At 43.2% G+C, this 27,107-nt stretch overlaps 2 protein-coding genes across 2 annotated transcripts; one reads left to right on the plus strand and one right to left on the minus strand.

Annotated features, from left to right (window-relative positions):
- On the plus strand, positions 1-21,805 carry vwdel (von Willebrand factor D and EGF domains-like). Its single transcript, XM_044033469.1, has 31 exons — positions 1-189; positions 925-1,115; positions 2,118-2,349; positions 3,318-3,392; positions 4,123-4,352; positions 5,337-5,426; positions 5,539-5,710; positions 5,930-6,144; positions 6,248-6,321; positions 6,582-6,855; positions 6,932-7,128; positions 7,641-8,500; positions 10,464-10,600; positions 10,790-10,954; positions 11,258-11,362; positions 12,729-12,843; positions 13,721-13,977; positions 14,434-14,653; positions 14,955-15,092; positions 15,341-15,517; positions 16,255-16,695; positions 16,782-16,877; positions 17,379-17,474; positions 17,578-17,673; positions 17,805-17,900; positions 18,681-18,776; positions 19,363-19,458; positions 19,533-19,628; positions 19,720-19,815; positions 19,899-19,996; positions 20,915-21,805. The coding sequence occupies exons 1-31, from the start codon at positions 84-86 to the stop codon at positions 20,927-20,929; spliced, it is 5,352 nt and encodes a 1,783-aa protein (XP_043889404.1). The 5' UTR covers positions 1-83; the 3' UTR covers positions 20,930-21,805.
- Positions 21,800-26,864, minus strand: vwde (von Willebrand factor D and EGF domains). The gene is made up of 6 exons (XM_044034112.1): positions 26,858-26,864; positions 26,424-26,768; positions 25,517-25,612; positions 24,577-24,681; positions 23,658-23,753; positions 21,800-22,176 (listed from the first exon to the last, which is right to left on the minus strand). Exons 1-6 carry the CDS (start codon positions 26,862-26,864, stop codon positions 22,064-22,066), a joined length of 762 nt encoding a protein of 253 aa, XP_043890047.1. The 3' UTR covers positions 21,800-22,063.
- Between the last annotated feature and the right edge of the window lie 243 nt (positions 26,865-27,107).

A 27,107-nucleotide genomic window follows, 5' to 3' on the forward strand; every position in this document is an offset into this window, starting at 1 on the left:
TAGCGGAGTTCAGGAGAAGATAAACCCACAGGAAACGAGTGCGCGCTGTTTTCGTTGCTCGTGCTCACAGCAGGAAGAATAAGATGATGATGATGATGATGATGATGATGATGAGGAGAACTGAAACTCTGCTCAAACTTCTGCCCTGCGTCGTCTTTCTGTTTCCTCACGCAATGCGCAGCCAAACAGGTAAGCGCGCGTGACGCGTGATTTCACTCTGCGCACATTTACGCACATTTACGCACATTTTCGTCGCTTTCTTCGATTTAAACACACGAGTTAAAAATCGTCAGGGTTTGATCTAAAAATAACATCAACGTTCAAGTTTGTCTTCATCCATTCATCACACTGAAGGTCCGTGATCACAACTGTGGAAACACAGAGTCTCAGAGGACAGAAATGATTGAATGAATGGATGAATGAATGAGTGAGTGAGTGAGGGAGTCTCTGCTCTGACAGCAGCTCTGTCTCACTCTCAGTCTCAGTGTCACCTTTCACTTGACCTCAGAGGTCAGGACAAGAGAAGTTCACAGAGGCTGTCTGTCTGTGTCTGTCTCTCTCTCTCTGTGTCTGTGTCTGTCTCTCTCTCTCTGTGTCTGTCTGTGTCTCAGGTTCTTTCATTAATAACATCATAGTTTCTCCCTGATGGCAGCACAGGGTTCATGGTCTTTGTGTGAGATGTTGGACCTGCAGGACCAATTTCTTTCTTTCTTTCTTTCTTTCTTTACATATTTATGTATTTACATATTTATGTATTTACATATTTATGTATTTACATATTTATTTATATATATGTGTTATCACTGATTCCTGACTAGGATGGTGGGCGTCCAGTGCTCACTTGTCTCTTTCTGTCTCTGTCTGTCTCTCTTTCTCTCTCTGTCTTTCTCTCTCTCCCTGTCTGTCTCTCTGTCTCCCTCTCAGCGCTGCCTCCAGAGTGTGTGGCAGGAGGCCACGCCCTCCTGCAGAACCCATACCGCAGCAGCAGCTTTAGCTCCACCTGGCTGCAGCAGTCGTCCCTGCAGGACTTCATCTGTGACCACTCCCTGACTCCGGGCTGGTACCAGTTCCAGATCTTTGACAAACCAGCAATCATGCCCACTCACTGTGTGGAGGTAACACACACACACACACACACACACACACACACAGCATCAGTCTTTTTGCGCCACCTTCTGGCAACAGGAAGTACACGTTTCACGCCCGTCGTTTCAGTTGCTTTACTGTAATTATCGATGGCGTCTCTTTAGCGCCACACGATGGCCGTCATCGTCACTCCACTTCTTAATGATTGTAGTTGTTGTTTTAACCACTAGGAGGCAGCAGATCACTTGTCCTTGTCGTGTCTGCTGTCGTTACAGCGAGGACGTGCCGGAGCAAAAATATCAACACATTTGTTTATTTCATGTATTTGTGTAATGGTTCTTCCGTGCCACTAGGGGGCTATATTGATATCAGCGGAGAGGAGGTGGGTGTGTGGTTCGCTCCGGTGTTTTCTGGATTTCTGTACGTGTTTCATGTTCCTGGAGTTCTTGGATATTAAGGCTCTGCAGGGCGACGGTTACAGAGTTGCCAACGCTCAGATATTTGACGACCGACTCCAAACTTAATTTGAGGTCATAAAATTCTCATGACCCCTGAAATCGGGGAGTCTTGGTTCTGTCACTCGTGTGTTTTCTGTTTGAGTTCGCCTCCCTCTGTCCTGCCATCACATCACTGCTCTGTCTATGGCAAGAAGGATGATGGAAAATTAACGGCTAGTTTGTTTAGAACCTTTTGAGTAACGGTGAATCTGTGGTTAGAAACAAACTCTTCTGTGACGTCAGAAAAAAACAAAGCAGAAAAACTCACTCACTGAACATTTTTTGGAAAATTCTACAGCAATAAAAGTAAATAAATCCAGACACGACTGATTCTTATTATCAAGGCAAAACTCCCTGTCTTTCATGTGGTGGCACGGTCACATTAAACCATCTAAAACAACACAAATTTGTCACACACACAGGAAATTATCCTTGAAAAGCATTCACACTACAAACCGGTCTTAATGTGTGAACACATGAAAACAAGCTGAGAAGAGAAAGTGTTTTATCTTGACCTGTGTCTCCTCTGTCCAGGTGAACCACTGTGGGACGCAGGCCCCGGTGTGGCTGTCCCTGCGCGATGGCGAGTCGCTGCCCGGGCCGCTGGAGGTCAGGCAGCTGACGGCGTGCGCCGCCTGGCAGCTTTTCACCAGCAGCAGCAAAGACTGCTGTCTGTTCCGCATCCCAGTCACCGTTCGCAACTGTGGGGACTTCTACGTGTACCTGCTGCAGCCCACACAGGGCTGCATGGGATACTGTGCTCAAGGTACGTCTGTTCACGGGCTCCCACTTTATTAGGTACACCGGCTGGAGCAGCAGCAGCAGTGAGTGAGTGACACCTGGTGTGGTTTTAAACGCTCTGGTGATTGTCTTCTGTTAGCGCCACCTGTCACTGAGTGTAGTCAGGTTTAATGTTCACGTCCATGTGATGAGACATTTGCCCCAGAAGGCTTTCCAACAGCTGTACCTAATAAATCGGCAGAAGCTGCTTCTCATATTCTGAATGAATGTTATTATTCAAAGTTAGCTTTTGTTTCTTGTCACATGACCTGCTGTTGCTAAACTGGACATATAAGACACACCCCTTTCCGATGGGTTTTGGAGGTTTTAGGATTTTTGTATAAATATTTCAGGTTTGATCAGAATCCGAATCTTTATGAAAGCGCTGATGTTTCTTACCTCACGTGTAAAGACATGTCGCCGTGTTCGGGGTCGGCCTCTCGTCTCACGCGTAAAGTTTCAAGCACTTCCTGTTTCGTGGTGACTGGTAGAAATTCACCAAAATGTCTGTGACCACACCCCTTTTGAATCTGCACGGCATGGTGATAACATTTCGTTTTTGACGTGCCTCGTACGCGTACGAGTTTTTTCATTTTGGTGCAAAATCGGACAAAATCTGTTCATTTACGAAACGTTCAAATTGTCAAGATGGACGCCAGATTCAAAATGGCCGACTTCCTGTTGAGTTGAGGCCATGGTCTTGGGCTGAGACATGTTTCCGTCAAGTCACGTAAAATTTGGTGCAACTTGGTTTCGGCTTTTTCCGACTGAGTTTGAATGTGTTTAAAATGGAATTCCATTTGTGTGTGAGTTATATATATGTATGTATATATATATATATATATATATATATATATATATATATATATATATATATATATATATATATATATATATATATGTTATAATTATGCACATTATGAATGTTGATGTATAACTGTCTGTCTGTAACAGAGATGTCGGACACTTCACCCACGCCGCTGCCGTCCTGTGGCCCTGACGAGGTGAACGTCGCTGGAGGTTGTCAAAGTGAGGCTCCCGCTGCGGCGTTTATGACCCGCGCTCGTCTCCTCGTCGTTAGGTCAAACTGTGACGATCACAAGGTCAGGGAGTTGCCATGCGGTCAGGAATGCACTGTCGGGGGCCCCTCGCCGCTCCTCTTAATGAGCTGAGCATGTGTCGCGGCGTCCGCTGGGCCCCGTCTCCATGGTGACGGCCCTCGGCCCTGGACGCGAGTTACGCCGAGGCAGGGTTTTCTGAGGAAGCTGGGAGAGATGGAGGGAGAGCGGAGGGGAGGTGTAATTCCACATTTGATCACTTCACATTTTAGGAAGTCAGTGGACATGAGCTCATAATCATGACATATACGATATATATCGAGTACAGGACGTCCTGAACTCTGACCTTTCAGAAAACGTCGAGTGAACAGGACGTGAATTAGAGTTGAAAACAGCTCGTCTACTAAGCCCAGCCAACAGCGTCTGCAGAGATCCAGTAGCTGACGTCAAAATATTGACAAATATGATCGTTGTTTCCTGAATCTTGAAAACAAAGATGTTCTCAAATGTCCACAAAACAAAATGATTCCGTTTTAATGATTATTGTTTTGTTTGTGGAGCAAAGAAACCAGAAAATGTAAGAAACTCCCAAAACTTAGTTGATGATTCATTTCGTAATGGATTATTAATGGAATAATGGCTGCAGTCCTGTGTTACAGCTGTTTGTCCATCTTCTTTATTACATGTGATTTTGCTTTCAGCTAAACTGCCTCCTCCTCCGTCCGTCCCTGTGATCGTCCCCGTGGTGACGGGAAACACCGTCTACCTGAAGTGCAGCTTTAACAGCAGCTCCAACAGCTCCCTGGGTCACGTGGTGGCGTGGTCTCGTCTCTCACCTGAGGGCAGGAGGGAGGAGCTTAAACAGGAAACCACCATCCAGACCTTTGCTGTCATCGAGCTGGACGGCTTCAACCTGCGCCTGGGGGACAAGGTCTGACCAAAATACTTCATTTAAGGCATGCAGGTGGAGGTGGTTAATATTGGTTAATAATAAGTGATATAAACTGTTTAATAATAACAGTAATCAGTGTCATGAGTTAATATGGAATAATGAATAATGATTAGTGTATATGAACTGGTTAATGAGGTTGTTACTAACTCTAGGCTTCTGTCAATTATACAAGTTTATGTGAGTGTTTTATTTTATGCAGGAAATATAAACTGAAGGAAAGTCGTGTTCTATTTAGTTTGGTTTTGATTTGTTTGAAACTAAATTAAGCTAGCAAATATTTGTGATTTATCTTAATAACGGAATTAATTAAAAAGAAAGGTGAGATTAACTGAAGTCTAGTTAAACTGATTGCATCGTCGCTTCTTTAATTTGAGATGAGAGTATAGCTAAGATTGAAGCTAACACCCAGGGCTAACTTAGCTGAGGCTACAGCTACCTTTAGCTTATTTTTGGACAAATATTGGCATTAGCATTGCAAATTAAATCTGAAGACTAGATTTTGTTTTGTAAAATTAGGTTAACTTTGCTTTTTTGGTCAAGTTTAATTGTTTGTTGTCATTGTGACTAAGCTAGCTGACCCTGGAAGAAAGGCTAACACTCAGGGCTAGCTTAACTTTAGCTTTGTTTGTGCTTTAGACCACATATGTTTACTTAACAGTTTATTGATAATCATTTGATGCCCTTAGTTAATTATAAATTATAATACTCCTATATTTAAAATATCAATAATGTAAATTTATAATTTTAAGAGTTAAGGCTCGGTGAACCTTAGTTCAGTCGAATAAATGATGTACAGTTTTATACAGTTTAGGATTTGAGATACTTCCACATTCCAAAGTAGAAAATAATGTACAACATAGATAAAATGTATATTTAGTACAGAAAACGTACGACATGTGTCACCTGGAACTCTAAAAGTAGAGTTTTGTTTTGAAAGAAAATAAATACATGTCTTTGTTTTAGATTTACTGCTCCAGTTTCAGTTTCTTCTTGGAGGCCCCTGACGTCCGCGGAGCATCGGTGGACAGTCAGGAGTATTTTGCTGGGATTAGGGTAAATCACAGTAATCTTACATGTGTTTTGTGTGTCTTTATCAACAGTATTTCACCTTAAGTGCATATTTATTTGTGTACTTGAATGTTTCCTCTTCAACTCTATTGTGCAGCTAATACCAGAGGTGAGCGTTGTATCAGAGGACGGGAGACTGTATGAGTTGGTGGTTGAGAGCACAGTCCCTGTCCCATGTCTGGAAGAGTCCTCGTCCTCGTCCCCGTCCCCGTCCTCGTCCTCGACACAGCACTGCGCTCTGTCTCTGCAGATTAGCACGAGCAGTCAAGGTGAGAATTTACGGTGATGATTCAGGGTTTTTTCACGGAATGAACGGACTTCCAAGTCGCAAGTTTACGAAATTGTAATACTATGTTTGATATTCTATAACTGAAGCAATAGACGGGTAGTTATCTAAAATATGCTTCCAGCGTCTTCCTCACATCATCATCATCATCATCATCATCATCACGTAAGTAAAGGACACTGACGTCCTTGCTGTGTTACAGACGAGGGTTTCCTGGGTGCAGATTTGTCTCTGTCCTCCTGTGTGGTGGATCTGTCCCAGAGCACCTGCAGGGACGGGGTTTGTAGTCGAGCTCAAATCCACTTCAGCCCCAACACGGACTTTGTCAGAGACGGGAACAGGACAACTAAAATCTCCATCAAACCGTTTGTCGCACAGAATTTTCTCTGGAATGGATACTCGCCAGAACCTGTCCAGGTATGTGTGTGTGTGTGTGTGTGTGTGAATAGCTGCTGTGTCATCGTTTGTTATGTTGCTTTTATTTGGTTGCATCATTTTAAAGTCATTGAAATCATTTCAGATCACAGTGAAGGACGTTCCTTCAGCGTACTGCTACTCCTTCACTGATCCTCACATCATCACATTTGATGGCAGGTACATCATCGCTGCTCACCAGCATCACACGCGTGGGAATTCCACACTGCAGTAAAATTAGCCTCATTTCAGGGGAAAGAAAATATCTAACATTGTCTTAATCAGATATTACAGCTGAATTTAAGGTTTCATTCCCAGTAACAAGCTGAAACAAAATGGTTTGCAGTAAACATTTCTTTCATTACATTTACTTTCCTTTGTTGTGATAAACAAATACATCATGATCTAATGTCTGACCGTTGTTCTGTGTTTAAACTCAGGCTTTACGAGAGCAGCCACATCGGCACGTTCGTCCTGTATAAGAGCGCGCTCTGGCCACTCGAGGTGCACGTGCGTCAGTGGGAGTGCGGGAGTTTGGTGCACGCCGCCTCGTGCGTGTGCGGCTTCGTGGCGAGGGACGGCGGCGATGTCATTGCTTTCGACATGTGCAACGGAGAAATGGGTGAAACCAGGCCTCACCTGTCCGTGAAGAACCGGGACCTGAGCAAGAGTGGCGTCCGGATCACCGAGTCCTACCAGGGACGCAAAGTCACTGTGAGTGAGGACGAGCACAACGAGTAAAAACTGAAATCTGTACGTGAAGAACTCATCGCGATGATCTCTGCTGTAGATATCCTTCTCATCAGGAGCGTTTGTGCGTGCCGACGTGTCCGACTGGGGAATGAGTCTGACGCTGAGAGCTCCCGGATCAGACCGGGGCCACACTCGGGGTCTGTGCGGGACCTTCGACGGACTCTCGGGAAATGACTTCCACTCAGCAGGGGGCGCCACACTGGAGCACGTCAACACTTTTATCTCCGCATGGAGGTCAGGGGTTATCTTGTGTTTCTGTGATGTTGTCACGTTATTAATCCGTCATCTGAAATCACAATTCTTCATGTTGCAGAAAGTCGCATTTCCAAGTTTACGATATCGTAATAAGATGTTGAGACTTTCAGGCTGAGAAGTGAAAAGTCACTCTCCTGCACCAAAGTCCATGGAGAAAATCGGTGTGCTGGTCTGTTGCTGCCTTGTTTGGTTACGTAGATAAATGTGAACAGAGCATTTCAAACACCTCAGTGATAATAACACACTTAAGTTACTTCCTGTCTGCTGTGGTGTGAAAGTGCTGATTTTCACTATGGACTTTGGTGTCGGGAGTGAGCCGTTTACACAAGCTTCAGTTTCCACTTAGAAAAGGTTGGAAAGGATTTAGAATAATGTGTTAAAGGTATTTTTGAATCTTTTGATCAGTGAAAACACATTAAAGATTTGTAAAATGTCTCCACGTTAGCAAGTCAAACCCTTTCTTCTCTTTACTTTCATCTGTTCTTCGTCAGACTCTCTCCAGGAACCAGCCTGTTTGACACGATGCCCTCCCACCTGAGTGCGCCGAATCCTCGCAAGTACTGCACCTGTCAGACCGAGCCCCGCCCCACATCTCCCAGAGCCCGATCTCAGCCGGTCGCCTCCCCTGACTCCACCTGCTCTCGTTACGGCAACGTGGTTCATCACAGCGTCATCCCAACTCTGGATGTGACAGCCGAGTACATCAGGTCAGTGGAGCTCCTCCGAGGCAACGACAGACAGTTGCTGCCTCCAGGTCTCTCCACGCCAAAGCCCCAGGATCATGGTATTGACAGAGGCTTCCAGGTGAGACCTTCCAGGTCTGAGTCTACAGAACAGCTCCAGTGGCGCAGGAGCAAGCGTCAGGTCCACCGCTATGTTTCTAACTCTCCGCACCAAAGCCTCAGCCAGTCAGACCTGGAGGGATTCACCTACTTCTTCCCAGAGGACCACGAACCATCAGCTCAACCAGACTCCTCCCCAACATGGCCGACGCCCTCCGGCCTCACCGAGCCGCAGGCCCGCGCTCAGTGTCAGGAGGCTGTGGCTCAGTCCAGCATCGCAGACGGATGTGAGCGCCTCCTGGAAGAGACGCTCGTTGGCCACGTGGTGAATATGTGTGTGAGCGACCTTCAGCTGAAGGACGAGCTGTCGTGGCTGAACGCGACGTTACCTCTGCTGGAGAACGAGTGTGAGAGGAGGCTGGTGGAGGAGACGAGGAGACAAGGAGAACATCAGGACATCCTGTCCACACTCAAGTGCCCCGGTCTGTGCAACGGCAACGGCCAGTGCTCGGACTGGGGATGTGTTTGCTTCCCGGGATTTGGGTCGTATGACTGCAGCGTGCTGTCTGGTAACATACTGACACACACACACACATCTAGTCCTGTAGAGCGGTGGTTCTCAAACTAGGGGGCGAGGCATTCAGGGGGTGAGACTGTGATGTTTAACTATTATATTTTAGCTCGGGGAGTTAGATTAGATAAAACAGTATGTCATCAGCGTATTGGTTTATATAATCTCTTGATGAGATTATGACAAATGAATTGTTGCTGCAGCAAACTGATGTTGTTATGATGGGTTTTATGTAGGGATGCACCGAAATGAAAATTTGTGGCCGAAGCCGAAGCCGAATAAAATTTAAATGTGTGGCCGAATACCGAATACCAAATACCGAATATTGAATGCGGTTGTTAATTTTTTCATTATTTTTTTTATATTGCATTAATAGCCTAGAATACATTTTTAGACATGTTATTCCAAGAAAGCAAATGTTTATTGATAATGACATTTTTAAACATTCCAGTAGGCTTTTCTTTTAAAAAAAAAAAAGCACAAAGATTTTTCATTTATATTAGGCCTTCAAACAAAACATGTATTCCAAAAAACTAAAGTGCAGTGGATAAACTCACAACAAATGAATTATTGTCTTTTTGGCAAGTCTGCTTAGCCACAGCAGGCTAATAATGTAAACAGAAGGCTCAAGTAAATCGCAATAAGTGTGTGCTTGTAACCTCATACACTTATACAGGTACACAGCATATCCCAGGCCAGAACAGATTTGTCAATAACAGTGCTTCAAAAAAAAAAGGAAACTAACTATGACATCTGAGACATCTTAAAATTGTCGTGAAGCTGAGGTCAACATCATTGTCTTTAACCAAGAGCTCGTGGACGCGAGTTGCAACACTGTCATACATCTCTGGTAAGCACACATCCGAGAAATACCGTCTGCTCGGTATCGTGTAACGGGGCTCAATGTACTGCACAAGCCTCCGAAAGCCAATGTCCTCCACAACACTAAACGGTTGATCATCCAAAGCCATGAACTCCATTACCTTCTTTGTGATTCCGTTTGCTTTGGCACTGTCATTCGCAAACTTTTTCGTCTTTTCAAAGACGTCTTGCACGGACGGAGTGGGCGTGCTGTGACAAGATTTCCTTTTAGCTGCTGCAGCCGTCTCTCTCTCGTACTCAGCATGCTGTTCAGGGTGTTTGGCTTTTAAATGAAAAATTAAAGCAGTAGTGCTAAAGGTCTTTGCAGAGACACCCCCTCGAGATAGTTTGGTTGAACACTCGTTGCAAACTGCAATTCTTTTCTCGCTCTCCAACACTTTAAAATATCTCCACACTGCCGACATGTTACCGAAGGCGCCGGGTCACCGCGTCACTGGTCGTTGTTTGATTGCGTCACACGCCACTATTCGGCCTTGCTTTTAACTCACTCCACCGAAGGCCGAATGTGGCTTTTTTTGCAATATTCGGCCGAATATATTCGGTTACCGAATATTCGGTGCATCCCTAGTTTTATGTCTCTTATGTCCTCATGTATGGGACATTTCATTTTAGTGAATGTGTGTGAAGGGCCATACGTTTCATCACAGATGCTCTGCACACTTCCAGAACTTCTCATGCTCTAGTTCTCTATCAGTCCACACAAATGACCTTTACATTACATTGACAAACTTCTGTCTAAATAATTTATGTATTAACAGCAAGTTTATGTGCTTATGGAGGAGGTTTTTGGTCCCTGACACCCTTGTGCCTGGTGATCCGAAATTCTTCTGAAACACCTCCAATTTTGTTCCAAGTCTTTGGTCTTGTTGTTCTGGGGGACGGAGACCAAACGGTTGGGTAAATCTTGCTGTAAAGGTCCAACAGAACAGAACTATCAACGATATGTTGAGGTAAAAACAAGCAGTTCTGGATTCACTGAGCAGCTTTAGAGTTCCCATTGCTTGTGTTTCTGGTTTCATGGTTCCAGGCTTGACTTCATTCTACTTGTCTTTATGTTTTTGTGTTTGTTGTTGTTGAAGACCAGATCCCGGAGATCACAGAGGTGCAGAAGCACGGTCTGTGTGACGTGCGACAAGGAGACTGTTCCACCGTCCAGGTCTTCGGTCAGGGCTTCAGGGACTCCTACGAGCTCAAGTGTGAGTTTGTTAAAGAAAAGGTACTTTCTTTTCCTGCTTCTTTTCCTGGTTTCTCTGTCTTTTCTTCCACTCCATGACGCGTGGGAGTTGTAAATCTCTTCCTCTACAGTTCACCGATGAGCTCCTGCTGGATTTTTCCACTGAGATCATAAAACATCTGATGAAATGACGAGAGCATTTTAAAGTTTACATCTGTGTCTCTTATCCAGTTTATGGATGGTGATTGGGTTTTGGACGAGCCCATATTTGTTCTGGCCACCTTCCTGGATGTCACCGCTCTGGAGTGCCAGCTCCCCCTGGAGGACAGCTGGACTCCTGCAGGCCGGGATCTGGAAGCAGCAACAAACAGACCACTGGCTCGCTGGCAAATTAAAGTTAGTTCCAAATCCTGAATTCCTTCCATAAATATAGAACTGTCTTGTTTTCAAGAGTTATGTGAGTGGAGTGAGACTATGTGGACGCTTGTTTGGACACAGTTTTCTCTTGTTTCAACATCGTTTAAGAAGACATGAAACAAACACTCACACTTCACACCCTCTCCTCTGTTTATGAGGCGTCGTGTAAACGTTTGGAAGAGTGTGACTGATTATAGTTCAGTCTCACTTTTAGTTTATTTGTTCTGTGTCTTTTCCCAGTGATGTTTCTCCACATGAATCCAGTCTTCTCTCTGATGGCAGGTGTCCAACGACGGCTACAGCTACAGCAACGCAAAGATTCTGACTGTGTACGACGGAGCGTGTCACATCTGCAGCGTCAACGCCGAGGTCCTCTGTACGCTGAGGGTGAGACGCCGTGATCGTCTTCCTTCAGAGGATCCAAAAGTGAACGAAATCTCAAAACAGCGTTGGAAAAACTTTGTCATAGTCTCAACTTTGTAAACCAGTGTTTCCCAAACTTTCTTTATGGGAACACACTTTTGAAAAATAATAATAAAAAAACTATTGCAACACAAATACCCAATTTGTGCAAAATGTATTGTTAAATAAATAAATAAATAAATAAATAAATACATTTAATCAATTATTATTTCAAACATATGGACATATCTGAATTCAATTTAGTTTTGGGAGCCCAAAAAAAACCCATGTCCCATTTGTGGGTCCCGACCCTGTTTTTGAGAACCACGAGTTAGTCGTTGTCGTCGTCTTCTTTGTCGCCTTTGTCGTCGTCTTCTTTGTCTTCTATGGTTTGCTATAGCTTGCATCCATGGTGTTACATTAGCGCCATCTTCTGGCGTTAGACAAGAACTACACTTGTTTCCTTTGTTCAGTCATTTCTTCCTTTTCACCTGCTGCTCGTTCCCTTTCATCTTCCATATAAAATTAAGTTGTAATTCTTTTATCAATAATTTATGCGATGCTCCCATCACACACGATGCTCCCATCACACACGACGCTCCCACTACACGCAATGCCCCGTCACTTGCGTTCCCATCACACATGACGCTCCCACTACACACGCGTTCCCATCACACACTACACAATGCCCGTCACTTGCGCTCCCATGGCGCTCCCATCACAAGTACGCTGCTCCCATCACACAGCGCTCCCACTACCGCAATGCCCGTCACTTGCGTTCCCATCACCACGCTCCACAGCGTTCCCATCTCCCACTACACGGCGCTCGCAATGCCCGTCACTTGCGCTCCGTCACATGGCGCTCCCATCACAAGTGGCGCTCCCATCATCTCATCGCGACACTCTCATCACGACACTCTCATCACCGATCACAAGACGCTCCCATCAAACACGACGCTCCCATCACACGTGATGCTCCCGCAACACATGACGCTCCCGCAACACATGCAACACTCCCACTACACGCGCAATGCCCTGTCACTTGCGATGTCACACACGGCGCTCCCGCAGTCGGGACGCCCCCGTCACACACGACGCTTGCAACACTCCCATCACACGCGACGCTCCCTCTGCACACGCAACAACCCGTCACTTGCGATGTCACACACGACGCTCCCGTTAGTTGTAGAACACTTAGTCTGATGTTTTAGCTGATGAAACACAGCGAGAGTTACTGTTAAACACAGGAAACGTTGTTTAACGTCTCTGGTGTTTTTTACGTAAACACGATCGCAGTCACATGTCTCACGTTTGTTATTGGCTGTAATGTTTTGAAATCTTTCCTTCGCAGGAGAAAACCTGTAACATTGATGGCGTGTGTTTCGCTGCCGGAGAGTTGAGTCCCAGCAGCCGCTGCCTCACGTGTCGACCAGACTCGTCCACGCACACATGGTCCATCGCAGAGCGTACGTACACCAACACTTTTATCTCACAGAAAGTTTCAAACTGAACGGTGAACCGTTTGAACTTTGTCGTCAAATGGATTTGTGATTGTTTGGTCGCTCCGGGGCTGGAGTTTTTTTCCCCATCGTTTCTCAGCAGCTCTGTGAAGATTAAGAGTTTTTTACATCAATGTTAAACTTTTCTGAGCAACTTTACATCTTCTGCTGAAAGTAGGTCAAACTGTGCTGCGCTGCAATTATGGCAAATTCACCCTGGTTAAATATCGTCTACATCGATGACAGGGTGAGGCGGTGAATATAGATTTAATGAATGAATCATTAATATTTTGAAGAGCTTGATCACTCCTGGGTTTTTGACATTAATGAAGATATTTCAGAGTTAAAATTATATTAGTGAAATTTTTGAGGCTAAAGATGAAAACTGATGAATGTTTAGTTAGTTTGTGAACCACTCACTCGCCCACACCAAACTCCATAGAGAAAAGTAGCGTTTTAAGCTCATGGGGACACAGGAGCTGCTGGTCCTCTGCTGCCCCGTGTGGTGAGTTTGTGTCACTTATTCAAATCCAAACATTTGAACTGAGTGACGGCGGCACCAGTGGATCAATGACTCCTGTGTGGGAGTGGGAGTGGTTTATAAACTTCAGTTTAACAGTGAGAAAAAGCCTCAAACATACTTAAGATATTGTAGAATTAATGTAACATTGGATTCTTGGAGAAGTTTAGCTTTTATTAAGTGGCTAAAATCTGTGGTTCCCTCAGTGTCTTTACTTCATACAACCAAACTTATTTAACACAATTACAGATGCAGAAAAAACATTTAATGTACATTAAATACAAACCTGTAAGTTTAACGGTCGATGTGTTTTCCCGCCGTCAGAGAATTCTCCCCCGCTGCTGCAGCCGCTACCGTTTCCTCTGCGCTCCTTCCACGGCGAGAACTTCACCTTCCAGCTCGAGGCTCGGGACTCGGAGGGCTCGGCGGTCAGGTTCAGCCTGGTCTCAGGTCCTGAAGGCGCGGCTCTGTCTCCGGCCGGTCTGCTGACGTGGACGGCCACGGCGGAGACGACACTCACACACATGTTCTACTTCACTGTGACGGACGTCTGTGGCGCCGAGACCAGAGCGTCTGTGCAGGTACTGACACTTTGTATTCTCATTTTTCATTTTTAACGTTTACACGAGGATCATCGTATCTTATCTAATCTAATTATTATGCAAACAGAACCAAAACAAGGTCTTCAGTAAAAAATAACTTAATAGTAAAATGTTTTTTTTTTTTGTTTTTTTTTTAAATCTGGATGTTTTCTTTCAACCTGGATTTCAAAATAAGAGCAACTGCCATGATGCTTAACAGTATGCTGCCTCCTTCCACTATTTATTCACTTATTTTACTAACACTAATCATTTCTTGTATTTTCTGGACCAAACAACTATTGATGATGAAAATAATTGTTAGTTGCAGCAATAAAGAATCTTATGAAAACAATAATGGCTACTTTTAAGTGTTATAACCTTTTCATTCTTTAAAACACATGTCAGTTTGACCATAAATGTCAGATATGAGTAAATAAAAGTGTTTGTTTGTCGCAGGTGTCTGTGCACTCCTGTGATTGTCTGAACGCAGCTCGCTGTGCGACAAATATCAACTTCCCCGCGGGCAGTGGAGAGTTCCTGTGTGTTTGTCTGAGTGGATTCACGGGGCCGCGCTGTGAGGTCAACGTCGACGACTGCAAACCAAACCCCTGCAGACTCGGCCGCTGTATCGACGGCACAGACTCCTTCTCCTGCGTGTGCCCGCCTGGCATGACAGGTAGAGATGATGTTTTCACAGCGTTCATCGTTTAAAGAGCATAAAACTAGTTCTAATGTTTTGAGAGTTTTCTTTTCTTTTAAACATCAGAATGTTTCATTTTAAAAGCACAAAAGGAGCCAGAAAATAAAAGATGAAATTCTCATTCTCACTCTTCGAGATGAAATTGTAACTTGTTGAACCTACAATTGACACAACATGGACATTGAAGGCACCACGCCATAATTGCTCACATTTCTTCAGTATATGATTTAAAATGTTCTTTTTAAGTGACATGTGCGGTTGTTTCTGATGTTTTCAGGTCATACGTGTAGAGAGGATATAGATGAATGCGTCTCTCAGCCGTGTTTTCCTGGAGTCGGCTGTAACAACACACTGGGCTCCTTCGTCTGTGGACTCTGTCCTCATGGATACCGCGGCGATGGAAGAAACTGCACCTGTACGTACTTCACATTACAATTATACCTAAAAACTACATTTTCACTTGCTAACGGATAAAATTGTAATATTTAAAATGACAAAAAAAGAAAAATCTGGTGTGATTGCAGTGTGAATCCATGTGATTGCAGTTTAATTGTGATGTGAATCCAGTTTGACCTCACAGACGTAGATATGTTGTTCATTAAAAACTCTCGTTGGTTTTGTCTCTGTGGTAAAAACTGATGCTGCGTGTCGTCGTGACGACAGCAGCGAGATTCTCTCCGGTGTCACTGAGGCCCAAACCCTCGGCGCCGTCTCCGTGCAGCAGGAGACCGTGTCACTCCGGCGTCCAGTGTTTCCAGAGCGTCCATGTGTCTGCTGGCTTCGTCTGTGGACCCTGCCCTGTGGGTTTCCATGGAAACGGACGGACATGCACGGCAACAGGTGAGAGTGACGCACTACTGCGATGTTTGGCTACTCATTTGTGACAAAGAACAAAACTCTATGTCGTACCATGATGCAACATCAGGACATGGGAAGAACAATGTGAATTTCACACTACATTACTGACACAACATCACATAGATCTGCGTCTTTGCAGGGATTTTTATGTGTAATCTAACGGTGCAAGACATTCATGTCGCATTCGCTGTGATTGCAGGGTGAATCCAGTGTGAATCCAGTGTGATACAGTGTGAATGCAGTGTGATACAGTGTGATACGGTGTGAATGTGATGTGAATGCAGGGTGAATCCAGTGTGAATGCAGTGTGATACGGTGTGAGTGTGATACAGTGTGAATGCAGTGTGATACAGTGTGATACGGTGTGAATGTGATGTGAATGCAGGGTGAATCCAGTGTGAATGCAGTGTGATACGGTGTGAATGCAGGGTGAATCCAGTGTGAATGCAGTCTGATACAGTGTGAATGTGATGTGATTGCAGTGTGAATTTACTCTGACCTCAGGACACTTAGATATTTCTTTTAAGATCAAATACAGTATTTTTTAACAACTGAAGCAAATGTTTCTTCATGGGATTTGACTGAATATTCACACGATCGAACAGACTTTGTTTGTTTTGTAAATGTGCACAATGTTAGCGTCATGCTAATGCTAACAAAGCTGGGCTGCAGTTGTGTTCTTTTTTAAGTCGTATCTTCTAACTTCCAGTGTTTTACAGGTCAGGCAACTGTCGCCAGCGGAGCAGACGGTCATTCTCACATTTCCAAATCAAATTCCAGCCAGGAAACGACTCCCTCCCTCCCCTCATCGTCGTCCTCATCATCATCATCATCGTCTTCTCCCTCGTCACCAAGACAAAGCTCGGACAGGAGGACGAGACCAGAATCCTCCGTCTCCACCTTCAGTAGAGACAGAAAAACCACGGCGACGCCGCTGAATCAAACCGTGACTCGACTGTTTGCCTCCACCGTCGTCAGAGGTCAGCCCAGTGGGGCGGAGCTGACCCCTGACCTCTCTGCCTCCAATGTCAAATCACACCATGTGACCTGTGCGGACTCTCCCTGCTTCCCCGGCGTTCCCTGTGAGCCCACGGCCACCGGCTGGTTCAGGTGTGGACGCTGTCCGTACGCTTACACCGGGGATGGAGTCACGTGTAAAGGTAGATGCTGTCGTTTTATTTATTATTTATGTTTTTCTTCAGGTGCTTTTTTTTGAAGTCTTTCATCTTTTTCATCTTTTTTCCAGCCGTGTGCAGGTTTCCCTGTGGCAGGAACATGGAGTGTTCTCTGCCAAACACCTGCACCTGCAGAGAAGGTTACACAGGCTACAACTGTAGGACAGGTAGGTGAGGACACAGATCAAAGGAAGAGAAAACTGGATAAAAAGGATTGAATGAATGAGGCAGACCCACTAATTGAGAAAATGGTCAAGTTAGTGGCTTGGTCGTCTTTTTTTCCTGACTTGCCTCAGTGTGAGGTCATTTCGAAGCAAACGTGGGTTAAATAGAAGTTGATAGCTCAATATAAATTGTAAAAATGTATATTGTAAAATTAATATACAACACATTTGAACTTAGTGATGGAGGCAGCAGACGATCAACAACTCCTGTGTGTGTGATGTTAAAATCACTGATTTTCTCTATGAGCTCTGGTGTTAGCAGTGACGTGTGGATGACATTGTCTAAAAGCACTTTGTGCTACAATTCCTACTTCTATGAAAAGTGATATATATAAATAAGTGAAATGGATTGATTAAACATTGTTCCTTGAAAAGGTTTTAATATTAAACCACATGTGAAGATCCAGCTGCTCCTCACAGCTGCTTCTGTTCTTCTGCTCTCAGCTGTTTGTCGTCCAGACTGTAAGAACCAGGGAAAGTGTGTGAAACCACAGGTGTGTGAGTGTCCTGCAGGCTACACTGGACCCACCTGTGAGGAAGGTGATCTCACACACACACGCACACACACACACACACACACACACACACACACACACTGACAGTACAGCGTGATGGTAGCGTCTCTGTGTTTCCACGTCTGCAGCCGTCTGTGAACCTTCGTGCCAACATGGCGGCACCTGTGTGCTCAGAAACCTCTGCACCTGCCCGTACGGCTACGTGGGACCAAGATGTGAAATCAGTGAGATGTTTTTAAATCATAACTGAGTCAAAACAGCTGGCGTTAAAGGGATAGTTGGTTGTATGAGGCACTGACATGTTCACCATGTTTTTATTTAAATGTGTGAACACTAATCTGTGAGTGTGTGTCAGTGGTGTGTAACAGACACTGTGAAAACGGAGGCGAGTGTGTGTCACCTGATGTCTGCAGATGTAAACCAGGCTGGAACGGACCCACGTGTAACTCAGGTACAACAACACTGCAACACATTCACATCAAATTCACACCAGATTCACATCACATTCACACCAGATTCACATCAGATTCACACCACATTCACATTTCATTCACACCAGATTCACATCACATTCACACCAGATTCACTCCACATTCATCATATTCACACCAGATTCACATCACATTCACACCAGATTCACATCACATTCAAACCAGATTCACATCAGATTCACACCAGATTCACAGATTCACATCAGATTCACACCACATTCACATCAGATTCACACCACAGTCACACCAGATTCACATCAGACTCACACCACATTCACACCACATTCACATCACATTCACATCAGATTCACACCACATTCACATCAGATTCACACCACATTCACATCACATTCACACCAAATTCACATCACATTCACACCAGATTCACATCAGACTCACAGCACATTCACACCAGATTCACATCACATTCACACCAGTCACACCAGATTCACATCACATTCACACCAGATTCACATCAGACTCACACCACATTCACATCACATTCACACCAAATTCACATCAGATTCACATCAGATTCACACCAGATGCACACCAGATTCACTCCAGATTCACATCACATTCACACCAGAATCACACCAGATTCACATCAACAAGACATTTGACAACTTAAATTCTGACATTTGTGAAAGAACAACAAAAAAATTTTCTGATATTTTATGGCGCAAACATGTCATTTATGAAATGTGAAAACATAATAAAGTTGTTTGTGTCGTCTGCAGCTCTCTGTAATCCTGTCTGTCTGAACGGAGGAACGTGCATCAAACCAAACATCTGCGTCTGTCCCAGCGGCTTCTATGGATCCCAGTGTCAAATCGGTGAGTGTGATATGAATGAATGAATGGATGAATGTCCAAGAGAAACATTTCACTGCTGTTTCATCTCTGACAGGATTTAAATCTAAGATAAGAAGAAGAAGCAATAATGGTTTCTTTCCTGCGTGTCCTGACACGTGTGTGTGTTGTTGTTGTGTTGCAGCAGTGTGTAGTCCTCCTGACACGTGTGTATGTTGTTGTTGTGTTGCAGCAGTGTGTAGTCCTCCTGACACGTGTGTGTGTGTTGTTGTGTGTTGCAGCAGTGTAGTCCTCCTGACACGTGTGTTGTTGTTGTGTTGCAGCAGTGTGTAGTCCTCCTGACACACGTGTGTGTTGTTGTGTTGCAGCAGTGTGTAGTCCTCCTGACACACGTGTGTGTTGTTGTTGTGTTGCAGCAGTGTGTCCTCCTGACACACGTGTGTGTTGTTGTTGTGTTGCAGTCCTCCTGACACCGTGTGTAGTCCTGACACGCGTGTGTGTTGTTGTGTTGCAGCAGTGTGTAGTCCTCCTGACACACGTGTGTGTTGTTGTTGTGTTGCAGCAGTGTGTAGTCCTCCTGACACACGTGTGTGTTGTTGTTGTGTTGCAGCAGTGTGTAGTCCTCCCTGTAAGAACGGAGGTCAGTGTATGAGGAACAACGTGTGCTCCTGTCCTGACGGCTACGCGGGGAAAAGGTGTCAGCAGAGTAAGTTCAGTGTGTGTAACTGTGGATACATTCATTGTTTATTTAAAGTCTAAATACGTTGATTATTTTCTCAGGTGTGTGTGAGCCCACATGCATGAACAAAGGTAAATGTGTTGGATCAAACACATGCTCCTGTGCGTCGGGCTGGAGAGGAAGCCGCTGTAACATACGTGAGTTTCTAACTTTAAACTCTGTTTTGATGATTTTTCTTGACTAAAATCCAGATTTTTGATATTTTCACAATTTCATGGTCAAACGTAGCCGTTTGTCTGCAAAAGTGTAAAAATGGCGGTGAGTGTGTCGGACCGAACACCTGCCACTGTCCCATTGGCTGGGAAGGCCTGCACTGTCAAACACGTACGTTTATCCACCATTTATATGAGAATAAACACTTTTATTTGACCTCATTCTTTTTAATAAGCATTCACTGTTTTCTTCAGCGATCTGTAAACAGCGTTGTCTGAACGGAGGCAGGTGCGTCCTGCCAGAGTACTGCCACTGTCGGAAAGGCTACAAGGGACTAACGTGCTCAGTGAAGGTCAGTGAGGTGGAGCTTGATATTAAATGTTATTACATGATGGGAGGAGAACCTGAAAGCACTGATATCTCCAGGGTTAAAGGTCATATTCAATTTAGTGATGAAAGCAGCAGCAGTGGATCAACCACTCCTGTGTGCTGTGACGTCTCTGTGGGCTTTGGTGTGGGAGAGTGAGTGGTTTAAAAACTTCAGTAAAATAAATACATGCTTCATACAACCACACAGTGAACACTTTAACCCTTAGGACCAGGTCTGATATTAGCACACTCGTAACACTAAGTACAAAAATGTGCTTTTTAAAAGCAAGCTATATAAAAACGTTATACATTATTATAATATATTTTACTTTCACCAACATCTCACATGAATTATTTTTTAATATAGTACATTTGTGTTGATTTAATACAGCCTGGGCTGTGTGACTGATTAGCAGCAACACTTGTCACAGCGCCATCTGGTGGATGCATGTTTTTTCCTCCATATGCTGAATAATGGACAGAGAGTAGTAAAAATGATCAGCAAAAGCCCAGATATAAATAAAATGCACGTATGATGCTTTAATAAGTTTAAGTGAGATTTGCAGTTTGAATGGTTTTTTCAATGGGACATTTTTTGTGCTTAGCGGTCTGAGTGTAACACTGGTTTGTACACAGTGTATTTTAGCCTGACTGTAGGAGCTGAGCTGGAAATAACAAGAGCAAATAAAAACACACAATCTGAACAAGATTCATGTCATATGAACACATGAACACCGAAGCCAGAATGATTGTTAGTTGCAGCCCTAAATAAAACAGATCATTTAACAGAAACTGCAGCTACAGAAAATCTACCCTTCGTACTCTAATATACTTAAATATGATTAAAAGACGATGTGGAAAAATGTATGATTTAATTGAATAAATTTTTTCACCTTTACAGGCATCACAGGCGTGATGGAGACGCAGTTATGGACTAGAAGAAGCAACAAAATGCACAAAGCAGGAAGATGACACCATGAGTTGTTGTATGTACAGCGTGAGTGTGAGAGAGAGCGAGTGTGTGTGAGTGTGTGTGTGTGTGTGTGTGTGTGTTGAATGTTTGAACAGAGAGACTTTGATGAATTGCACGTGTCTTTTTGTCCCCGTATTTCACTACCTCATGTTTTGAAGTGGCACACGTGTTTAAGTCGTCAGCAGGGATTTATACACAGATGTGAGTGAAAAGTGTGTGTGTGTGCGTTTCATACGTAGGGTGCGTTCCAGTTGTAGTCGGAAGTCGGAGTAACCTCACAAACCCTGATATCTACTTTTCCATTACAGTCGTAGCTGGACTCAATTATACGCTTGCTGCTTATTTTCTGTTTATTTCAGATCAAGCACAATAAAATAACCTCTTCAAAAGGTCGCCGTGTTTGTTGACGCCTGCAACTCGGCACCACCCTCTAGAGGAAGTATTGCGTAACGTCCAGACCAAAGCAAAGGACGTGTGGAGGTAAAACAGATGAATGTGCCTTTAATTGCACTTTTGTTTCACATTAAATCAGTCGTTGAGTTTTATGTTGCTAATGTCGCTCCCGCTCTCTGACTTCCGATGTAAATGGAACACAGCAGTAATCTTTCATTTTATTATCTTTAATTTTACAAATTTAAACAATTTATAACTTTTACCAAACTGACGTTTGTCGCTTCTTAGTTTAGAGAAGAAAAAAAACTGCTATTCTGCTTAATTCAGATGGTAAGTTAGAAAAAGAACATACAAATGTTGCTTCTTTAATATATTGTTTGAGGCTCATGTCAGTTGTGTATTAAAGTCATAACCGCTGACTTTGTTCAAAATGTTTTTATTAGCACCAAATTTCACTGTGATACAAGTAACACATGACAAAATAAAAGAAAATTCTACCATTTCTTTTTCTTTCTAAATGAGCTTTGATAATTCATGCAATTCATTGACAAATTAAAGTATAATACATGTTTTTACAGTAAAAAAGAACATATTACAAGTTATTAAGTGTTAACAATGTTCAGTTAAAGCTGTCCTCGTCCCTGATTGGGCCCCGTTGACCTGTGACCTCCGGCTGAGTTTACTCTAGTGAAACTTTTTCCTCTCCTCACAACGAACGCCGGAGAAAGGCGAGCGACAGCGACATTTGTCGGGAGAAATGCACTTCCCTCCGTTCAGGCAGGGCTGAGAACAAACAGCTGAAAAACATTCAAATATAAAAGATGTTAAATCTTTGTAAAGCCTGGAAAACACAACACGTCGTCAACCACAGCACAACAAAACCTACAGGCACTCATTTTTAGAAAAAGACTTTTAAAGCTGCAACTAAACATTATTGTCATAATCGATTCTTCTGTTGACGACTTTCTCGATCAATCGTTTGCTCCATAAAATGTCAGAAAACCTTAAAAAAATGTTGATCGGTGTTCGTCAAACCTGGAAATGATGATGTTCTCAAATGTCGTCTTGTTTTGTCCACAAACCAAAATGATTAACTTTTAATGATTTATTCGTTTATGGAGCAATTACTATTGTAAACAGTAAATTAATGAATTTAGTAATCGATTAATTGTTTCAGCTCTTAAGACTTTCATTTGTATTTCTATGAGGGTTCTAAATATACAGCCTGAAAGTACAACAGATCGTCTGCCGTAAATTACCATGTGGTCCAATAGAGGGTGCTGTGAGCACAGAAATAAAATTCCCCATGTTCATCACACAAAAACAAAGGCAGAAAAAATAAGTCGTTTTCACACCTAATAGTCCGACTAAGGTCGTTTTCACACCTAATAGTCCGACTAAGGTCGTTTTCACGTTGCTGTAGTAATCGGACTATTAATCATGTTTTTTTAACCAGGTATGATAGTCCGACTAAGGCCAGCTTGATTTTAGTCAGAATAACGTGTTGATATGAAATTGAGAAAACAAACCAAATTATTGTCTTAGTCTGACTAAAGTCTGACTTTTAATGTGCAAATTAAAAGCAAATGGAAATCTGGAAAAGGACAAACTATTGAAAATGTGACAAAAATTACAATAAAAATGGATAAAGACCGTTCTTCTGTTCATTAGGGCTGCAACTAATCGATTATTTGAGTACTTGTTTGGTCCAGAAAATGTTGATCAGTGTTTGTCAAACTTCAAACGTCAAATGTCTTGTTTTTGTCCACAAACTAAAATGATCCAGTTTTTAATAATTTATTTTGTTTATTTGGAGCAAAGAAACCAGAAAACATTCACATTTAAGAAGCTGACAAATCACAGAAAACACTCTGATTAAGCGATTACTAAATGAATCTTTTAATAATGGATGAATGGTTGCAGCCCTGCTGTTCAGTAGTTTCTGCTCCTCCTCTCCTCTCCCGATCACAGTCATGTGATTCATCAGTGGACTTCTACTCTGAATTAACGCGCTAAATCAGCTGTGAAGCCGAGTTTTATGGACGGGGTCAAAGTGTCTTGAGCCAAAAAACCCTGGAGAATGTGGAAGTGACTGTGGACGTATTTACGACTAAAGCTGTAAATCCATGTGTTTCCATGTCTGGGTTTTTCTGCGTTACAGCTCATATTTCTATTATTGTAGAATATAAAGTGTTTATGAAGGCTGTGAGGAGCGTGCAGTGAGGAGAAAAATCAAAAATGAAAGAATAATAATACTAGTGTTTTTTTGAAAACTGACCCGTGTGGCAGGCTCCGCCCAGCCATCCCTCTGGACAGCTGCAGATTCCTGGGGCCACACAGCTGCCCCCGTTCCTGCAGCCCTGTGGACAAATGGCTGCAACAGACCACAGTGAGAGATTCTCAACATGCCAGCACGCACATCTGAGCTTAAAATACAACAAACCAGAGAGGCCCAAACACTGGGTTTAGGGACCCACATGTAGGTCGCAGGTGATTAGTTTGGGGTCCCGTACTTTAAAGAGCAGAGCGAGATACACTGCAGTCTATTAACTGGTAGTAAAGGTCTGTATAAAGGCGATTAGACCATGAGATAATGTTTTACTACTAGAAACTGAAGTCTGTAAAGCACTCACTCTCCTACACCAAAGTCCACAGAGAAAATCAGTGATTTTAGTTGGCGGGGACACAGGAGCTGCTGGTCCTCTGCTGCCTCGTGTGGTCACTTTGTGTCACTGAGGTCAATCTGAACAAAGGATTTCAAACACTGAATTTTACTAAACAACACATATGAACTTAGTGATGGAGGCAGCGGTGGATCAATAACTCCTGTGTCTGTGATGTTAAAAAGAGTGTGTGTGTGTGTGGTTTTCCATCGTGGTAAATGTTGAGCATTAATATTACTCTGTAAAAACTGCGTTTATGATTTATTACTCTTCCAGTTGCAGCCTCTTTTATTACTTAATAAAAAATAAGTTGACATAAGTTCAGTCGACAGCTCTGCTCCTGCAGACACAGTAACTACTGCACATACATCATAAATCAAACCGCCAACGTGACTTAATCATGATGTAAAAAGCAGTAAAACCATTAAGATGTGAACGTGGTTTAGTTTCCGTCAGCGACTGCTGAGCTGAGAGAGAGCGAGAGCTGTGACCTGGTGGTGTTAACGGCGTCATTAGATACGGCTGTAAACTGACCCTCTTGGCATTTGGAGCCGGTCCAGCTTGACGGACAGATGCACTTGGCCACTCCGTTGACGGCGGTGCATTCTCCGCCGTTCCAGCAACCTCCATCACACGTGACTGCCAAAACAAAAGATCGCAAACCGTCAGCCGTCACGTCCACAAACGTCATCTGGCAGAGTGAGAAATGGCCTGCTCTCCTCAGCGTGTTAGTTTCTTCTTCTGTTACCGACTTCCTGATTCCAGGGATTTAGGATCTCACAGAAACTTGCGTGATTTAACATGACTTGACAGGAAAAGATCCAGACCTGGACCAAAATCTGGTCCATTATCTTCTTGTATGGGGTTGGGGCTTTAGTTTAACCTGGATCTGATCCAGATTACAGATTTAGCAGAACATGGTCTCATTTAACAAGTTCAGATTTATTTCAGCGACATCTTCACACGTTTACGTGAGATGGTTTTAAATGTAAGCAGGTAAAGTTCTAACAGATCCACAAAGTCTTCTGGACAAAAAAAAAAAGAGCAGAGGTGTTTTAGAGGCCGAAACGCGACAAAAACTCTACGGCAAAGTTTTAGTCTGGACTGACTTTAGAAAACAATGACCCTGTAAAAACAACATTCACTTCCTGGTTGGTTCCATCGTCGCGCTCATGTAAGACGAAAGTCGTACGATGTTCCAGTTTTGGCCATATCGCCCAAAAATACCTAAATAATTGAGTGTTTAAAAAAAAACAAAAAACTTTATCATAATCCACCATTAAAGAAGAATAAAAACCATACAGATAACAAAATATTGGCCAATTCGTTGTTTTAAAGATGGTAATTGGCCCAGGAAGTCATAATCTAAGCATTAATAACTAATTTAGGTTAAATTGTGGTTAACAGGTAAAATAATCCTCTCTGAACCCTCACAGCCAGCAGAACTGGGTCAAACTGCATTCTCATTTTTTACCTTTGTGACAGTATCGTCCTCCAAAGCCGGCGAGACATCTGCACTTTCCAGGACGAAGACACACGCCTCCGTTCTTACACTTGGGAAAACAGTTGGCTGCGTTTTCACACAATAAAACACAGGGTTTTCACATCACTGCTCAGTTTCAATAAAAAACAGTGAAACCGGAAAAGGCTGTTATAGGAAACGCACACTAGAAATGTCACGCTGAAGTCATTTGTTCTGTTAAAGCATTTAAGTATTAAAATATCATGATGTTACATTTTATGGGTTAAACATAATATAGAATTAAGACAATGGTTTTGCCAAACAACAAAAAATTTGAAACTATTTAATAATTCGAAACTGAAATTTGAAACTAAAAAATTCATTTTTATTTTTTTAAAACTTGATTTAATCTCATTTTTTGTTTTTAATAGTTTTTTTTTCATCTTACTGTATTTTGTCTCATAAAAAGTGTTTTTTCAAACAAAGTTATTATTCCATAATTATTATCATTATTATTAGATCTATGAGCCCTATTGTTTTCTTTATCACCACAAATCATATATCAATAAATAAAGTCTTATTACATTTTTTTAAACACTTGTGTTACACATACAATATCGTGGTAGATTTGCCAAGAAATGTAAAAGAAAAAATATATATAATATGCTGTTGTAAAAAAGTTTGAATTTTAAAAAAGAAACAAGTTTATTGATTGTTATAATCATTTATTTTACTAAATCACTGTCTTTGAATGACTTTTTAACAAGTTTTAATTTAAAACTTTGTTTGTTTTACATGATTATGAAGTACAGCCCCTGTTTAGCCTTGTTTTGAAATTAACAAAAAAAAACTTAAATAAAAACGTAAACATATGAAAACAAAGGTATTAAATAATAAAATAAAGTTGTTGTAACGTCACCATACTGGCAGCTCTCTCCTTCGTAGCCTCTGGAGCAGAAGCATGTGTTGTTGCGGATGCACACTCCTGCGTGTTCGCACGGCGGCTCGCACTTCGCGTTGATGTCGAACACGAAGCCGACGGCGACGCCGCGCGGCGCGTCGGAGCCTGCGGTGGCGACGGCGAACAGGGCGACGACGCAGGCGAAGGGGGTGAGGAGGGTCGTCGAGGCTATGGCTGGATGGAGTCTGAGCCGGAGAAGAAGGAGAAGGAGAAAGGATAGAGGCAAAGACACGCAGGAGGACGGAGATGAGATGGAGGAGGAGAGGACTGTCGGAATTACCCCCGCTGCAGGAGGTAGGGAAGCTGCAGGTTGGTGCCGGGGAGGAGGCGGAGCAGGGCGGGCGGGGGCGAAGGTGGAGTCGGGAAACGTTTCGGCGGGAGCCGTTTAAAACTCGTCATACGCCCACGCTCAAACGTTTGTCTGACCGTGACTCGGAGGAAATACAACGTACCTACTATTTTAAACTTTCCCCCAAAAAACAAGTGATAAATACAGTTTTTAAAGTACTTTTCTAAAAAATGAAGTTGCATGAAGTCGCTAACACCGTTGACGGTGCTGTGCTAGCTCTGCGTGTGGATTTACAACAGCAGACAGGCAGGTGACAAAATGGCTGCCTGTGCGGACACCAGGTAAAACTGATT

Source organism: Solea senegalensis, linkage group LG9 (assembly GCF_019176455.1).
Source record: "Solea senegalensis isolate Sse05_10M linkage group LG9, IFAPA_SoseM_1, whole genome shotgun sequence".
NCBI lineage: Eukaryota > Metazoa > Chordata > Actinopteri > Pleuronectiformes > Soleidae > Solea > Solea senegalensis.

Bases quoted from the DNA above. Each gene is read 5' to 3' on its own strand.
- vwdel (XM_044033469.1), top strand. From the start codon at position 84: ATGATGATGATGATGATGATGATGATGATGAGGAGAACTGAAACTCTG. The intron at 15,093-15,340 runs GTACGTACTTCA...TCGTGACGACAG, and splicing joins CGATGGAAGAAACTGCACCT to CAGCGAGATTCTCTCCGGTG. The intron at 16,696-16,781 runs GTAGATGCTGTC...TCTTTTTTCCAG, and splicing joins GGATGGAGTCACGTGTAAAG to CCGTGTGCAGGTTTCCCTGT.
- vwde (XM_044034112.1), bottom strand. The intron at 25,613-26,423 runs GTGACGTTACAA...GTGAAAACGCAG, and splicing joins AGGAGAGAGCTGCCAGTATG to CCAACTGTTTTCCCAAGTGT. The intron at 22,177-23,657 runs GTCAGTTTTCAA...AATGTTTTTCAG, and splicing joins GGGCGGAGCCTGCCACACGG to CTGTTTGTTCTCAGCCCTGC.